Here is an 18,035-nt window from a genome sequence, read left to right as displayed (position 1 = left end):
GCTTGCAATTGGGTGCTGCTGCGAGAATGTCCACTGGCGATTGGTCACTGCTGTGGCAATGGCTGCTGGTGATTGGGCTCTGCTGCTGCAATTGGGCGTGTGATTGGCGGCGGCTGGTATCAATCGGAAATACGATAGGAGGCTTCTGCGTTGCATTCAATCGCAAGCATTTGGTATTTGGGTGAGGTTTTTTTCAGCATTCCTCCCATTCTGGACAATCTCTCTCTTCTCCCCCCCATTTTCTTAATATTGAGTCTCCAAAATTAGGATGCATCTTATCCATGGGGGCGTCTTATAGATGGAAAAGTACAGTAAATACTCTGGGCAATAATGCTTCTAAATCCAACACAAGTCATCCAGGGTGAACAAGGTTGTTTCTGTCCCATATCCAGGTCTGAACCCAAATTGGAATGGGTCGTACAACTACTTCCACCCCTGACTTTCACTCAGGTGCTTACCCACAACACTAAAAGAGTCTCTCCCTCTGGCTAGATGTTCACTAGAAACTACCAGGTCTTGCACAGATGCTTCCAGCACTCCCTTCACATCTCCACAGGAGCACCTAGTACAAAGCTGTCTCTTCTGAAGTAAATATGGAAATTCTTCCTCTTCCTAGGTTAAGTTGTTAAGAAAAACCAAAAGCAAACATGGATGAGTGCAATAAATGTAGACTAGCATTTCTCATGGAGTTCATTTCAGTTTGGGGCTGTGTCACATGTCTATTTTTGATATGACAAATGCACCAAATGTCTGTTAGGTCTAAGTGCTAGCTATATTCTCTGATTGCTAATTTCATTTGTCCTTGAAAACAGACAAATGGATAGATAGGTGACTAGGGTGTACTATTGTTGGATTTGGTTCTTTTTCTTGGCAGCCAGATTATCAGGTAGCCTGGAGGTTATGATTATAAGGCATGTAGACGACAAAAAGCCAAGAGCATGAATAAAATGTGATATTCTATGTGGAAGAGACTGTGTAGCTCCATTTTTATTTGCAGATATCTAATATCTATGCCATTACACTCGTAATGACCCTTTTAAGTTCTCTATGGACCTTATTCAAGGCACTTTAGTGTTATTGTGTGTTAAGCCTGCTAAACCCATTTTATGCAGCTATGTTCTCAGTGTGATGCATGAAGAATTTGTAATGGAGCTCTTGACACTGTGAGAGGGAACAGCAAATTTTTATATCCCACTGTGCTGAAAATTTATTCTTGTCCCCTTGAAGCCTGTTTGAGGCATTAACATTTCGGAGGCAAAGTTTTTAGTTTCCTACATTTAAGAATATAAAATAACAAAACGCTTGCTTCCCAAGGATTCCACTGAACCTGAATGACACAGTAACCTAACTGATTCATTCCCGCAATTGCATAGGATGAGACCTTTTGACTTTATATTTTCTCTCAACTCTGTGGCCTTGGAGCACAAAAAAGCTCTTTGTTAAATCCATCCAGAAGCCAACTGGTAATTTACTCACAGAAAGGGATCTAACCATCATCTTCCATCAGTCAAGCTAATAGGAGTAGTGAAAGTTGACATGAATTATATACTACATAACAATGAATGTGGGTTCAGGTGTAGCTAGAAAGTCATTCGTAAGAGGAAATTTAGATAACAGATGGATAAGTGGCTATAAATGCTAAAATTCAGGAGACCTGATATAAGAACCGTACGAATGTATCACTAACATAGTTACCAGAAAACTTTAACTACAAAGATTCTGGTGGCACTTTAAAGATTAACAAATTTATTATGGCATAAGCTTTCCTGGACTGTAGCTCACAAAAGCTCATGCCATACTAATTTGATATGTCTATCTCCAACATTCTCTGTCCACTAGAGCAAGGGCTTTTGCTGTAGCAGATGGGTGGATTTTGATATTGTGCAGCTGAGGAATCTAACACAACAGTTGTATCAACAGACATGCATTGTGCAACAAGTTGTACAATCTGTTGTGCAACGAAGTTACCAGCAACCTGCTTGTGCAACTTTTATTTTACTGTAACTTGGAAGTATTTTTCTGCACACGACTCTGCTGTGTTTGGTGCTTGCACTGAAATAGGATTTCTGCTGTCAAATACCATGTAGCCCTTGGTAAATTGAATGACTGGACCTGTCGAGGGTGAGAGGAAAAGTAAAGGTGAGGGTAGCCAGTGGGTCTCAATCCTTCGGTAAGTTAGGGACTTCCCCAGCATGCAAAGACAGACTTCGGTGGGTTGAGTGGATGAGACCGTTTTGGCCTGAATATAAGCTGCACTTTCCCCCCAAATTCTGACCGTGAAAAGTTAAAGTGCTGCTTATATTCGCGACCTTATGGTATGCAGCCAGGAGCACGTAGTTCCCTGTCCTCTCCCCCAAGGCCGGGAAGGGGGAGAGTGAGAAAGGGGAAAGGCTGCTGGCAACGCAATGTGCCCCCCCCAATATGCATCCAGGAGCAGCGAGGAAGGGAGTGGCTTATATTCGGGTATTTTTTTCTCTTTTTTTTATTCCCCCCCCCTCCAATTTTAAAGGTGTGGCTTATATTCAGGTGCGGCTTATATTCGGGCCAATACGGTAGGTCCAGTGGTCAAGAAGGAGGTTACTGCACATGCTGTAGGAGGAAATAAGGGGCAGGTGGGGCTTGTCCAACGGGGAAGGTAGTCCATCTAGGAGAAGGAAAACTCTGATCCTAAACCTCCAATGCCTTGCAGTTATACTCATTTGTGATAAAGGCTTTGGTAGTAAACCCCAAGGAAAAATCCATACCCACTGCCTTGTGGGGCATCTCAAGAAGAAGAAAAGGCTAATGTGTAAACTCTATACAAATCCAGAGTCGAGTCCCTAAGATGATGATGATGATGATGATAATAATAATAATAATAATAATAATAATAATATAATGATTTTGTTTATACCCCACCCTCCCCAGCCAAGACCGGGCTCAGGGCGGCTAACAACCAATAATAAAAATAAGTTGATTAAAATACAACTTAAAAATCAAAATTAAAGTACAACATTAAAACATTAAGATGCAGCCTCTTTACAGGAGGAGAAAGGAAAAAGAAAGAGGGGGAGGGAATCAAATTGATTCTAAGCCAAAGGCCAGACGGAACAACTCTTGTCTTACAGGCCATGCGGAAAGAAATCAGATCCCGCAGGGCCCTGGTCTCATGAGACAGAGCATTCCACCAGGCCGGAGCCAGTGTTGAAAAGGCCCTGGCTCTGGTTGAGGCTAATCTAACTTCCTTAGGGCCTGGGACCTCTAGGGTGTTGCTATATATGGACCTTAAGGTCCTCCATGGGGCATACCAGGAGAGGCGGTCCTGTAGGTACAAGGGTCCTAGGCCGTGAAGATAGAGCCTTGTACACCTCCTTCTGGCAGCTCCTGAAGCCAAGCTGTATGGCTTTGCTTTCCCTTGAACCACATCAGCAAAGCTGAGAGGGGGATCTTGTCTGGGCAGCAAAGGACCTCCATACACACACACTGCCCAGGCTTGTGCCCTAGGAAGGTCACCTTGGTGCTGCTAACACAGCAAAACAGGGGAAGCTGTTACAATTTACTGGTCTCTGTAGCCGCAGTGGGCACTGTGATTCTCCAGCGGTTTGACTTCACCCCCAGAGGCACACTCCACTGTCTCTCAAGGCAAATAAATAGCAGATACTTTTAGAAAGTTACTGAGAGATGAATCCTCCCAGCTTGACTCCCATTATTTGAATGTGCATAATAAACCAGACTTCAAAAGCAAACAGAAAATGTGAGCGTCTTAAATATATTATAAAAACAGGAATATGTTAAAGGACTCCCAGTTCATAACAATGAGATTGAAAACAAGGTGAGAAATATTGAAAAAGAATGTATCACATTTCAAATAATTGAAAGCTCAGTGCACACAATGTTACGACTTTATAGTAAGATAGCTGACATCTGTGAAGTAAGGCTGGTGAACATCGCCAACACTCACTGCATTGTTAGGAAGTCTATGAGCTTGAAGACCTTTCCCAAAAATGCTACGACTGAATACTCTTTCTAATTGCCTTGCTGGAAACAGTGACTCTCATCCAATTAGAGCAAATTAAATTAGTTGTAATGATCATGATTAAGAATTCTACAGAGAGGAAAGATGACAGATCCTTTTTTGTTTCTGATTTTCTGAGCTGTGCATTTTACTCTGCAAACCTGCGACTGAGCAGTGAGACATTCAGAGAAAGGAATACTTTACTGAATGAGTGGCCCCCCTGGTGCCCCCAAACTACTTTTCAAAATTTGGTGTAAGAAAGTGTCCAGGAAAACTACAGCTGGAGCAGATGCTGTGTCCCCCCCCCCCCGCGCACCAAAAGAAAAAGAAAAAGCTTTCCCTTTTAAAATGTCCAAGGAAGCACAGAGAGAAATTAGGGATTCTGCAAAACAATTCAAACAAACCGGTGAACATAGTGGATGGGGGGGTTGCCTGCTAATCTGATCATCAGGGCTGGTTCAGTTGCAAGGAAGGGTAAAGGTAATGGAAAACACAAAGATGGGTCATTGTTTTGTTCAGTTCACAAATAGATACCAAGAGGGCAATGTACAGGGTTAACTTGGATGATTGCCTTCACCTTGTATCTTCTTGCTATACTTTGGCAGGAGCATTTGCCTCTCTTCAAAGAGATCTACCTTATTCTTGCAAGCATGGCTTTCAGTGAAACTTATCCAGCTGTTGTTGTTGTTGTTGTTGTTGTTGTTGTTTAAATAAATGGGGCAAATCTATATCTGAAGTGCATTAGACTGAGGATCTCTTGGTACAATAAAAGAACTCACAAAATCAGAGCCATGGCTGAGATGGTACTTGCTCTTCAGTGCTGCGATTTCAGGATTTCCAGGATTAAGGGGACTTTGATTTATTCCTGCTTTCTCAGCTGGGGGGGCAGGAAGTCCTTTGCCTTGGTGGAGTCAAAAGTCTGGGACCTTGTCTTCCAGCCAAGGAGATATGCTTTCTTGGCTCTTGTGACACTGTTAAGAAGCAATGCTTTCCATTCCCTCTTCATAAGTTTCTTTCTTTTTCTTTTTGCCAGAAGTATCTGTTTGGAAGCCAATTTAACACAAACTCATAAAAGCAAAAATATCCCAAGCTTGCCATCTAGTGGTTAAATCTTGGCTCATAATGATATGTTCAGATTTCAAGTCAATGCTTGAAATAGTGGCACAGCAGATCATATGCCAGTCCAAATGTTAAGAAGTTAAGTTTGATGCAAACATTTTGCTTTGCTATGGAATGTCGTATGACATTCTTCTAATCCACTGGTCTGCAAGTGCTTTCCTCATGAGTAGGACTTCCGGGTTAGCGCCATCGACTAATGGCGGATTCCCTCTGAGCTCCGGAGGGAATCGGCTCCGCAGGATTGGGTCTTGCCGCTGCGGCGACGCGGGGACCCTCAAAAATCACAGGCGGTGAAGCCTGTGAACCTGGTGACTCGGCGGGCACCATTTGCGCCCCCCGACCTGCGAAGGAGCCTTTTTAAAGGCTTCGGAACGGGGGACAGGGTGAGCGGCGCGGTGCTGAGAGTCGACTGCTTCTCCTGCGGAGTGAAGCCGCGCTGCCATGGTCGGAGAGCGCTGACTTCTTCTTGTAAGCAATTGGACTTTAAAGTAACAACCCGTGAGTAGTTTGGAATTTGGAATTGTAAAGAAAATTTTCTTTTGAATTAGGCACGATCGGGGAAGGCGCAAACAGGAAGTCCGTCTCCCCATCTTGTAAACAATCTAAAGCAAGGACCTGCTAACTAAGGTCGAGAGAACCCTTTCTTTTCTACTTGGTAGAAGTCCCTGCTCCTGACTCCTGAATATATTCCATTGAGGAAACGGACTCCAGCTATAAAGAGGGATATTACAATATGGCCAGCTGAAGCATCCCAACAACTACAAGACTGTTTTCATGACACCGATTGGGAGGTATTCGCCCAACAGGATATAGAGACTCATACTGAGCAAGTGTTGGACTATATCAGGTTCTGCACTGACAATGTAACACAGAGGCGCCGGATAAAGATCTACCCAAACAGGAAGCCCTGGATGACAAGGGAGGTCCAGGGGTTGCTAAAGGCAAGAAATACTGCTTTCAGAAGTGGAAATAAGTCGCTGTACAGCTTAGCTAGAGCGGATCTAAAGAGAGGTATCCGTGTAGCAAAGGAGGCGTATAGACAGCGGCTGGAGAATCATCTACAAAGTAACAACACCAGGCAGGTGTGGCAAGGTGTACAAGAATTAACAGGGTATAAATCCAAGGATTCCCTGGCAGACGAGGGAGGGGCATCCCTCGCAGAGGATTTGAATGCCTTTTTTGCCCGTTTTGAAGTAACATCTGCAGCAACACCTGCTGAGGCTTTACCACCACCACCACCACCCCCTGGGAAGGCTTTGCCATCATCACTACCATCACCATCATCAGTACAAAGGAATGTAGCAGTCTCTGTGGAAAAAGAAGAGATGAGGAAGGTGTTGAAGGGAATCAACCCAAGGAAGGCCACAGGGCCAGATGGGGTAGCTGGAAGGGTATTGAGAGACTGTGCAGATCAACTAGCAGGAGTTTTCACTGGGATTTTAAATCGATCCCTAGCCCAGGCTATTGTTCCATCCTGCCTAAAGTCCTCTATTATCGTTCCAATAGCAAAAAAACCTAACCCGGAAGAACTGAATGACTTTCGTCCAGTAGCACTCACACCTATAATCATGAAGTGCTTTGAAAAGCTGGTACGAAATCATGTCATTGCCTGCCTACCAGAGGGACTGGACACATTCCAATTTGCTTATAAAACGAAAAGATCGACAGAGGACGCTGTGGCGATTGCCCTCCATGCCGTCCTTGCACATTTGGAGCAGCGGGGGGGTTATGCCAGACTGCTTTTTTTAGATTTCAGCTCGGCATTTAATACCATTCTACCACAGCGTCTGATGTCTAAACTGGAAGATCTGGGGCTTCCGTTATCACTTTGTGGGTGGATATTGGACTTTTTGTCAGACCGCTCCCAGAGGGTTCGGTTGGGCCCTTATACCTCTAAAATGCTTAAGACTAACATAGGAACACCACAGGGATGCGTACTCAGTCCGCTCCTTTATATTCTCTACACGTACGATTGTGTCGCTGCTCACCCTAGTAATAGGGTTGTCAAATTTGCAGATGACACAACCGTGATTGGGCTCATCCCTGAAAGGGAGGGTGAAACGCACTATAGAGATGAGGTGGAGCGGCTGACAGAGTGGTGCAGAGCTAACAACTTGCTCATAAATACAAGGAAGACAAAGGAGCTTGTGGTGGACTTCAGGAGACAGAAGAGCAATATCCAGCCACTTTTGATTGATGGGGTCTGTGTGGAGAGGGTAACAACGTTCAGATTTTTGGGCATTGAATTACAAGAGGATCTGTCCTGGAGTGTCAACACAAGGGGGCTTGTGAAGAAGGCGCAGCAGAGACTGTACTTTTTGAGAATTCTAAGGAAAAACCATCTTCCGCAGAAACTGCTGCTTGCCTTCTATCACTGTGCCATTGAGAGCGTGCTCACTTATGGCTTATGTGTGTGGTACGGAAGCTGTACTACCCAGGACAGGATGGGGTTGTGCAGAGTTGTTAAGGCAGCAGAGAGCATTGTTGGCTGCCCACTCTCCACCTTAGAGCAGATTTATGCCACAAGGTGCCATAGGAAGGCACTGGACATAGTAAAAGATCCATCGCATCCTGGTCACTGTCTCTTCGAGCTCCTGCCGTCGGGACGGAGATACAGGACGATGAAGACAAGAACGAGCCGTCTTAAGAACAGCTTCTTCTCCAGAGCGATCTCAGCCCTGAATGGGAAGCCTGGACTTTGAAAGTCATCTAATCTTCCTTGCTGTACTATGCTGTATGGTTTTAATTAGTGTTTTTATGGAGCAGTCGAGTAATTTCGTTGTCCCTGAGAGGGGGCAATGACAATAAAGATATTATTATTATTATTATTATTATTATTAAAAGACATTAATTTCACGATTTGGCAGTATAAGAAATCTTACTGGAGGATTAAGAGCTAATCTTGGGAGTGCTCCGTGAGAGAGCCTGTTGATGAGGTATTGAAGAGTTTGACAGCTGTCAAATTAGCTGTCAAGACGGAAAAAGAGAACTTTGTTTCTGTTGCTTCTGCTGGTTACATTTGTTACAATTTGGTTACAATTTGTTGAAAACAAGGAAGAACTGATACAAACTAACTTGATTTTTGGATTTGAACTGGAAGGAATATTAAGTAACCAAAAACCCTCTAGAGGGGGTTTTGGGACATTACAAGAATGGCTGGAGGAGGGAAAATTCAAGCTGAATTGGACAGAGTTTTTGTTCTCTTGGGAAAGTTACAAGGCCAAATTGATGTTTTGGCTACAAATGTTACAACTCTGGACTTAACAGTAAATAACATCACTGAATTTGATAAGGATTTGAATCAGGAAGTCCATGCAACTGGACAAGAAGAGAAACTTGAGAGCTTTGAGAGTGTGGAGAAGGAGATATATGTTGTTCCTGAAGAAAAGGAAGGAGGAGCTGTAATTTTGCAGATGACAAAGGAGAGCCAGAGGCCTGACATGATGGCAACAAAGGAAAATAAGAACTTGATGTTCTGGTTTGAATTGGAGATTGAAGAATGGAGAGATCTCCTTATGTGGAGATCTGAAGACTCAAGGATTACAAATTTGCTTAAGGTGGAAGCTGGAGCTTTGGGGACATTTGGACTTGAAAGGAGTAAGAAACAAGATTCGGGCTCCACTTTTAAGTATGGAGGTCTGGCTGGAAGAAACATGGATCCCGTTGGGACAGAGCTTCTCCGAGATCTGGTGTTTAATATTAAGGACTATCAAAAAAAACCGGCAGAGAGGAATTGAGAGAGAATTAAGAGCCTCGGACGTGAGATTTCCAGGCTGATAGTAGACTAAGACTGATGGACATTTGTTGGGGACTGAAACCGGGAAAGGGGGGGTGGAGTTTGGGAATCCAAAGGGTACAAAATTACAATCTGTTTTGTTTTTACTTTGTTTTGTTATTGGTATGAAAATTGGGGAATTCGTGGAAGGGAATTTGGGTCGACTTTAGAAAAATGTTTTAAGAATGAGTACTGATGTATAAGTATTGATGTTTAAGTCTGGATAAGGCAAAATTGGTTTTTTAAAATGAACTAAATAGAAATAGGTCAAAAATTAGGGATAAGGACTTGCTGAACTAACAATTTGAATTGGAATATAAGAAGGGGAGGTGTGGGGAAGTCAGGGAAATATGTTATAGAAAAATAAGGATTGTGAACTCTATGTGTTTTTAAACTTTTTTGTTTTTTGTTTTTTTGATTTTTTTTAATGTATTAAATTTGAAAATCTCAATAAATATCTTTTTTAAAAAAAAGCAAGTGCTTCCCTCATGAGTAGTGCCATGACCATATTTTGTTAAGTGGAGAAATAAAGAATGAAGGGAAGGGAAGGGAATCCGTAAGCTAGCGAAAAGAGTAGAGTAGGTAAGAAAACAAAGGATAGCTATGGAAAATGGGAACAGCATAGAAAAGTAAAATGTAGCCCATACTGAGGATGAAACTGAAACTGGGTACTGCTATCTGGAATGATTATCATCTGAATGGACTTCGAAGTCCCATTTGCTTAATCCTAAAAGAACCATTGCTGACCATTTTCCTTCTAGGAAATGACTGAATTAGACAAATATTTCATTCCTTTCTATAGATTTCTATGAATTAAACATATCCTTTGTCAAATGCAGCATCATTTGTGGCAGTCTGAAATGAATTCTTCCCCCAGGGTTCCAAATAACAGCAGAGCCAGCTTCAATGAAGAGCATTCTGTGAAGAGCAGTGGGAGCAGACTGAGTAACTCGCCCTCAAAAGCAAGGTAAGGGCATGTGGTGCTGAGAACCTAGCAAAGACACTGAAGCCCTCTTCAGAATTTTTTTGTTTAAATTGGAACACATGGAGTATTGCTGTGCATTTTAGTCCTGCCACCAGTGTTGTCATCTCTACCATCCACTGCTGCCTTTGCTCCTTCACACACTGAGTGGAAAAACTGAAAGGGGAACCTATGTACATTCAGGGGCGCATGACCAGGCTCCTCCATGTTCGCTCGGGGAAACCCAACCATACAGAACATGAAACCCTTCCTCCCCACTTGCCACACTCCTGATCAGGATTGGGGCTCCCACACAGCTCTTTTTACTTGAAAAGGGAAGTGTTTCTAAAGTGATTGGTGGTTTGGCCCTTCAAGTGGCTGGTATGTGAGACTGCAGTAAAAGGTAATCTTGCCCATAAGCACTTGCAGCTTATGTGGCTTGAGAATATAACATGCACCGAGCCATTTTTATCTCATTCTTGCAACAGCCCTAAAGAGATAGATGTTCACCAAAGTAATTTAAGGAGCCCGTTGGATTTGATTCAGGTGGTTTTTGCGCAGGTAATGTGCAGCGGTTGCTGCTTTGCTCCAAGCAGTCTGGATGACCTCCGTGTTCATGCAACCACAGAATGCCCTGGAAGCTTTGCTGAAGGGCAGCATATAAATATTTTAAATAAAGAATGGTGTTTTCCCAACACTCAGTTTCAAGTAGCTGGAAAATTGATTTTCTCCTTATTTTTAAGAATGCAATGTGTTGATTGTAAAACAGATAGACGTGTGCAATTTGCAAATCCAATGCTCTCTCAAATTATGCTGATTGCTACCAAAACAGAACATAATCCACCAGCCCCTGTTCTATCCAAGAGTCCTGAATAAACCTAGCTGAAAGAAATGAACAGAGGTTGTGTAGCACTTTGTGGATTAGGCCTATATCCTGAAGACAGAAAGCACAAGTTATTTAAATTGTTTTTAAGGCGTTAACCCACCCTGGGACCTTAGGGTGAAGAGCAAGAAATAATAATAATAATAATAATAATAATAATAATAATAATAATAATAATAATAATAATGTACAAAGTTATCCACAAGAAGGAATACAAAATTTAAGCAGTAGAAAACTCAGATGAAAGCTTAAATATACTTTGTTATTGCAGGATTTCACCGGTACAAAGTTCATCTATCTCCTTCACAGGAGACCACCAAACAGATGCTGACATTCTAGCTTTCATTAGGGCCAGGCAGAATCTCATACAAAAGAAAGGTAAGTCTTGCTAAGTGCACTACTGGTCCACGTTGTGATCTATGTTATAGCATTAACTATCTAGGGATATGATGCAATCTCATCCAGGTTTATAGCAAAGAGTCAAAAGCATACGTTTCATAAATGTGTCCCAGTATAGAGCATTTTCACATTAATTCATGTTAAGGTAATGTCTGTATTCACCATAGTCCTACTCATTGTTTATAAATGCACTGTTAGCTCACCATTTGGGATGCTCTTGAAAGGTTGGAAAGACTTATCATTAATTAAAGGAATAATAATAATAATAATAATAACAACAACAACAACAATAATAATAAATTATTTTTTATTCCCCACCCATCTGGCTGGGTTTCTCCAGCCACTCTGGGTAGCTTCCAACAAAATATTAAAATTACATTAAAACATCAGTCATTAAAAACTTCCCTAAACAGGGCTGCGTAATATGTGTAATATGTTAATAATATGTGTGTAATATTATGTGTGTAATAACAAACCCGCTTCATAGTATTTCTTCTTAATAAGGTTCAGTTTTGATACAATTTCCTATATTGCTCTTGAGAAAATTAGAAGAGCCCTGGTGGTTCTTATTCTCTTGAATGCTCTTCTCCCTGCCATCCTTGACACTGCTCGTTAAGCATGTTGGCATCCTCTTGGTCTTGGTGGTACTTTTCAGGAATTGCAGTGTACATTCTAGCTGAGCTTCTATTACTGCAGTTTTGAATAACTTTCCTGTGGTACAGGGTTGCTCTCATATGTTTTTTCTGTGACTGCTTCCATACTACTATGGTGCTGCTGAGACCTTGATTTTGTGCAGTCACCAAGAAGCAGTATTAAACGGGAGACTTAAAGAGGCACTGTGTTATCCAGAAATGCCCATTGCCAAGATCCTTGGGCTGCATAATCCTGATGCAGAAGAAAGTTCCATGTATCAAAAGCTCCTTGCAAAATTAATAAAAAGCATCCTACTTGTTAGTTCTGCCCCTTTTATTGCTGCTTACTGAGCATGGAAGCAAGATTACCAGTTGAGTAATTGCACTTCAGTAGTCCAGAACCTAAGTAAGAGCAATGGCCAAGCCAAGCCAGTGTCCTTTTTCTATAGTAGCCAATCAGTTTCCTTTGGGAACCGCACAAGTGGGACTTGAAAATAATTGCCCCTTCTGCTGTTCTCAAGTAACTGGCAGTCGGAAGTATATTGCCATTACTCCTGGAGTCCAGCAATTGCTAGGACACTGAAACAGAGTCTACATGGCCAGTAGCAGAGAGCTGGTTTCAAATTCCTGGTTCTCATCTTAATACTAGTGATCAGGACCCCACTAAACTTGAGGCTGGATGGCAGGCACACAAACGGTAAAGGCAGTCATGTTGGCCAATAAGAAAAAATATCTTTATTAAGACCAACCAAAATGTCACAAAATAGTGAGCAAGCTTTAGAGTTCTCCAGAACTCTTTGTCAGGCTGGATGTTAAGCAGAGGGTGTGAGGGGTAATCTGGCTTGCTGATAAAGCCATCAGGTCTGCTTTAGTCAGAGTCTTTGCATGGAGTGTAGAGATGGCAGATGTAGGTGGATTAGGTTCTCCTAGGAGCTACGCAGGCACAAAGGAATATGCACAATGACTGATATCCTGTTTTTGAGAATATAAAATCAAACAGTTTCTTGGATCTATTTTCAGCCTTAAGTGTTTCCAGTCTTCTTGTTAACCAGAGAACAGAAGTAAAGGAAAACACTGTGGTTTTTATAATTAATTTTAGGTAGCATACAAGGTAAAAGCCAATCATCCCTCGCTTTGCTAATGTAAATGCCTACACAAGTAGTCCTTTTTATCTTGTAAATGAGCCTTACCTGCTCTTCTTCATTTTAAAGGTTCTTTGTGCAGAATAGGATGGACATCTGAACCTGGGCTCAATCCACAAACTTTTCCGTTTACATGCACTACATACCCAGGCTGTGTGCAAACCAGCCCTTAGATGATGAATGTATTACATTTCACTCGCTTAGGAAGGTAATTAAAAATGGCAAGTGGTAGAAGACATTCAGTATTAAATAGACAACAGTGGCACCCAAAGGTAACAAGGAAGCTATTAATCTTTATAAAGAAAAGAGAGAGATTCTTTGTAGCAGCGGTTCTACAGAGATGGGAGCAAATTATACAGAACACATGAAAGCAGCTGTGATTAGTGAAGCAATAGCTTTCCATCACCATGCAATTGCTGACGACAGCATTACTCAGCAAGCTATCAGCACCTGCCAGATGGTGTTAGCATTATCCCATAACAGAGCTTTAGTCTATCTCTGTGGTTATCAGCAATAATTGTTGGGTGTAAACACCTTCCATCCAGAGCAAACATTTAGACACTTAGGCTTTGAGATGTCATGTGTCTCAACTTGTTGTCAGGCTCTTTCTAAATATATCATGATGCTGAATTGTAAGGTATTCCCCAACAAACCATGATGAAATAAAGCTGGTGAGTTTGTCACCCAATTTCAGTACACCAAGAAAGCATGGCCAACTAACTAGAAAAAGTGCAGATAAGACAACAAAGGGTACTCACGCCTTACAAAAACCTAGTGGGGCTATATCTAGATCAGTTTTAGTAATTATATAGGATGAGTTATCTGAATAGGTTATGGTGGGATCCATCCTAGAAAGTAAGTAAGTAAGTAAGTAAGTAAGCAAGCAAGCAATTTTTTATTTATACCCTGCCCTCCCCAGCCAAGACCGGGCTCAGGGCAGCTAGCATCAAATGTCAAATACATTAAAACACAATCAGCACAATCAAACAATTGATTAAAATACAGCTTAAAAATTAGAATCAGGATAAAATCAGGACAAAATCCTACATTGTTCAGGAGATCTATTCATGGGATAAAGGTGAACTGTGGGCACATGAAACTTCCCTTCTCTGAATTTCCTTAAATAAATGAATTTTGGGATTAACTAATATTACAGCAGGAAAATTGTGGGTGGTGTTTGGGTGCTGTTCTGTTTTGTTATCAGAGACCAGAAACTCTGGATTCTTTGTTAGGCTGGAGTTCAGAACCTTGGATAGCTCAAGCAGGCTATTAGCTCCAAGGAAGATAGAGGCCCTTTATGCCTTTTGGACTGGACTACCTCTCTCAGGCTCCACCCTTTGCTGAAGAGTAGGGTGCCTTAAAGGGGTAACCCTCAGGTCTGGAACCTCACACTCATGCCTTATGTGCTGCTTTCACTGCAAGCAGAGAGGCAGGTAAGGCCTCCCTTTCCCTGCAATCTGGCTTGAGGTGCTATCTCTCTGGGGGTTCCAGTTTGAAGCAGCTCTAGCTAAAAGGACTTGTGGCTGATAGACTTTAGCTTAGGCCAAGTGTTGGGGCCAGCATTTCTAAGGTTGTACCACTGATCTCTTGCAATCTAGCTAGAACCTCCTATTCACCTTCGAACTTTTTTCAGACTGTATTGATCTGCAAAGCCATGTATAACTGATTTCCAGGTCCCATCATGAATGCAGGAACCCTCTGGTCCAGATTTTACAGTCAGGAAACTTTCAACTGCAGTTAATGTACCTTTCAAAGAGTTTCTGGTGTACAATACTCCCATATCTGCTGGGATAGAGTCAAAGCCACAGCTTCCAATAATATATAATATATATAATATATACTCCTTTTTCTGCAGCAATTTTTCTGGCTGCAATTCAGGATCAGGATCACAGCAGGTGTTTATGAAAGTATTGAAAATAACCAACCATTTTAGAAAGATTTTGGAATTTTATTTTTGAATCAATAGTGGTTTGGGGGGAATGCTATCTGAGCACCCATATTTACAGCTCCTTTTCCTAGTGACTATCTTTCTCAGTCAATGGCTGTCTTTACACTGAATGAAAACCAGAGCAATGGTGGTTCTTTTCTTCCTGCTCTAGGAAGCTAGTTGTCCAATGCCCTCTCTGGCATTGTGGAGCCTGTACTAGACTTTGGTAAATCAGTGAACTTAGGGCGATGAGAAAGGCCATATGGTGCCTAGAGTGAAAAATGTGCTGTGAAGCTGACTGAGCATGAGTAAAACAACATAAGCTTGCTTCAGTGTGGTGGTGAGGGTGGTGAAGAGGGCCCACTTCTCTGCCTCTATCACACCCTCAAATAGTTGTCCAGTGGAGCTTTTTCAACAGTCTGAAGTCTGTTGACATCTACTCCCTACTCTAGGGAATGGCATTTTAGATCATTTGGAAGCCCATTCTGAATTGTTTGCAAGGTATTTCAATGATAAAGTTGCTCACCTCAGTAGCAGTCTTGATGCTACATCCACATTCACTGTAGTCTCCAGTGAGGTTTCAGCTATAACTTCTAATGTAATTTCTTGGGATCACTTTTAGTTGATTTGGAGCTGCAGAACCTTTGGTGCTGTTTCCCCACCTTCAGCTGGAGGTCACTAGGGTGGTCATAACCCCAGGACTTGGATCTTGTGCTGATACATTGAAAAAGCCCAGAAACAATTCATGGTATCACATTTTTTGAGGTTGAGAACTGTAAAGAAGAAGGCCGGTCTTTGCTTTTCCTAACATTCCTAGATTAATAATTACAAGTTTAAACCTAATGATTTGTGCCTGACACCTTTATCTTTTCCCTTTCAGGATTGGGAAACAAATGAATTTTGTCATACAGCAAGCTGCCATTTCAAAATAAAAACTAGCAGTGCAGAGCTACTGCAACACCAAATGAATGGACCTTTGAGCTGCAGCTGAATTTACAGGAGGCAAAAAACATTGGTTTTGTCCAAGGAATAACATGACAAGATGTAAGCAACTGGAGAGGATATCCTAGCTTATGCTATGGGGAATCGGATGGCCATTTTATGTAGCTTGTAAAGGTTTCGATTATTTAGAAATTCTAAGAACACTTTTCCATGCCTCGCACAAGCAGAAGAACTCTTTGCCTGGGATATTTATTTATTTTTTTATCCCTGGGAATCTTATGAAAGAGTTGCCCAGTTCTCCGCAGGTTGGATTTACACATCATGTTAGGGTTTGGGTGTTTTTCTTGGCTTTGGTTTGCTTTGGCTCAGTAGCACTGTGCAATTATTTTTATCCCTTATAATTTCATTTAGAGTTGTTAATTTAATGCCAACAAACTTTTTTTAAAAAATTGTGAAAAGCCAACTTTCATATATTTGGATATTATGAATTAGATTGCTAAATCCGCTCTTTATTATAAAAGGAAATTTTCATAGCTGTATTTGCAAAAGAATGAGGTTGTTAGTTAAACTGTAGTCCAAGGAGTCCTAGTTTGTCAAGTTGAGAGCTCTGTGTTTTTAAACTGCTGGATTATTTTTCCAAATCTGTTTTTGCTTTTTTGCATATAGGATTTTCATAATTGCCCTTGAGATGCTGAGAACCTGTACGTTTGTGGACCCTCTTCCCCTCTATTTTTAGATAATGGATTATCATCAACTATTGTTGGAAACGTTTGTGCACAAAAATCAGTTTCTGTTCAGGGCTTTGCTGAACGATGACTGCCATATATCAGAAAATAATATGTTACTAAATACAGAAAGACCACCAAAAAAACATCACTTGACACAAGCTGAGAATTAATCAATGTGTAAAGGAAAATTGTAATGTTTATCCTGAATTTCTCCTCTTTATGTCAGTAAAATCAACATTCTAAAACTTCTAGACAAGGAGCTTTACCTCAGAGATTCACAGAATTTGTCATGGTGGGCATTTGAAGTGTGTTTGCATGTACAGTGGTGCCTCGCAAGAAGAAAAGAATCCGTTCTGCGAGTCTCTTCGTCTAGCGGTTTTTTCGTCTTGCGAAGCAAGCCCATTGACGGATTAGCGGATTAGTGCTATTAGCGCTATTAGCGGCTTTTAGCGGCTTATCGACTTATCGGATAAGCGGCTTAGCGGCTTAGAAAAGATGGGGGAAAGGAAAAAAAACCCCGCAGGAACTCGCAAGACATTTTCATCTTGCGAAGCAAGCCCATAGGAAATTCGTTTTGCGAAGCACCTCCAAAACAGAAAACTCTTTCGTCTAGCGAGTTTTCTGTCTTGCGAGGCATTCGTCTTGCGGGGCACCACTGTATTTAACATTTGCATGCATTTTATTTGTGGGGGCTCAGTAAAGCAAAATAAAGACACACTCAGAGAAATAGAGAGATGGGGAGAGACCACAACAGCCATATGCAATTGAATGCTTTATTTTTCAAGCTGACTACACATTTTCTGCAAATGGCCCTGAGATTTATTTATTTTTTAAGAAAACATTTAAGCCTTTGGGCTATTGACACTCAGAAGCAATATGTGTGGGAAGGAGGGTGTTTAACCTTTTTCATGTCTGTATCTTTGCCACTCCAAATTACCAGTTCCCAGTTCCTTGGCCCCTTGAGATGGGGGGGATCAAGAGAAGATGCTTTGAGCACCGAAAAGGTTGAGCAGTTCCTCTCTCACCGTGGCTTCTCTGTTCTGAATTCTCCTTCCTGAAGCTGCTTTCTTTCCTTCCTGTCTCTAGTATAACACAATGTGTAATGAACCAGTTTCCCAGAGGAGAGATCCTTGAAACAACCATATGATGGTTGTGTCGAAGGAAGCCATGTGAGCCATTTCATCCAACCATCTTCTCATTGCAGGAAATCCAGAGCTAGAGCACCCTAAATATATCTAGTTCCTTGAACTTTTCCTCATAACACCTGCCCTTCATACTGGCAGCAATCCACGTTACCCCCTCCTAAACCTGTTCCCATTTGTCTGTGGTGCTCAGAACTAGAAATTATCCTTCTCATGACTTGGTATCTATGGTTATTTTAATGCAGCCTAAAAGCACATTCACCTTTTTTGCAGCTGCAGCGCACTGCTGACATATCCAGCCAGATTGGGTACCTTTAGAATGCAATTAGGATGAGGATCTGTACCCTTCTGATAAGAATGAAGTAAATAACCAGAATCTCCATGATGCTGA

General features: G+C 41.7%; 1 protein-coding gene across 4 annotated transcripts in view; it reads left to right on the top strand.

Moving 5' to 3' along the window:
* Positions 1-18,035, top strand: part of KIF6 (kinesin family member 6) — a 157,021-nt gene that overhangs the window by 137,271 nt on the left and 1,715 nt on the right. For 2 of the 4 annotated variants that reach the window (XM_053382935.1, XM_053382936.1), the window contains 3 exons: positions 9,766-9,855; positions 11,004-11,110; positions 15,713-16,747. In XM_053382935.1, coding sequence (XP_053238910.1) covers positions 9,766-9,855; positions 11,004-11,110; positions 15,713-15,729 — 214 coding nt within the window. In that variant the 3' untranslated portion in view covers positions 15,730-16,747. Of the gene's footprint in view, positions 1-9,765; positions 9,856-11,003; positions 11,111-15,712; positions 16,748-18,035 lie in introns of those variants that run through there. The other 2 variants (XR_008329667.1, XR_008329668.1) reach the window with 2 other exon arrangements.

The sequence above is a fragment of the Podarcis raffonei genome, chromosome 3, assembly GCF_027172205.1.
Source record: "Podarcis raffonei isolate rPodRaf1 chromosome 3, rPodRaf1.pri, whole genome shotgun sequence".
In the NCBI taxonomy this organism is placed as follows: domain Eukaryota; kingdom Metazoa; phylum Chordata; class Lepidosauria; order Squamata; family Lacertidae; genus Podarcis; species Podarcis raffonei.
This window is presented reverse-complemented; position numbering and strand designations above follow the sequence as displayed.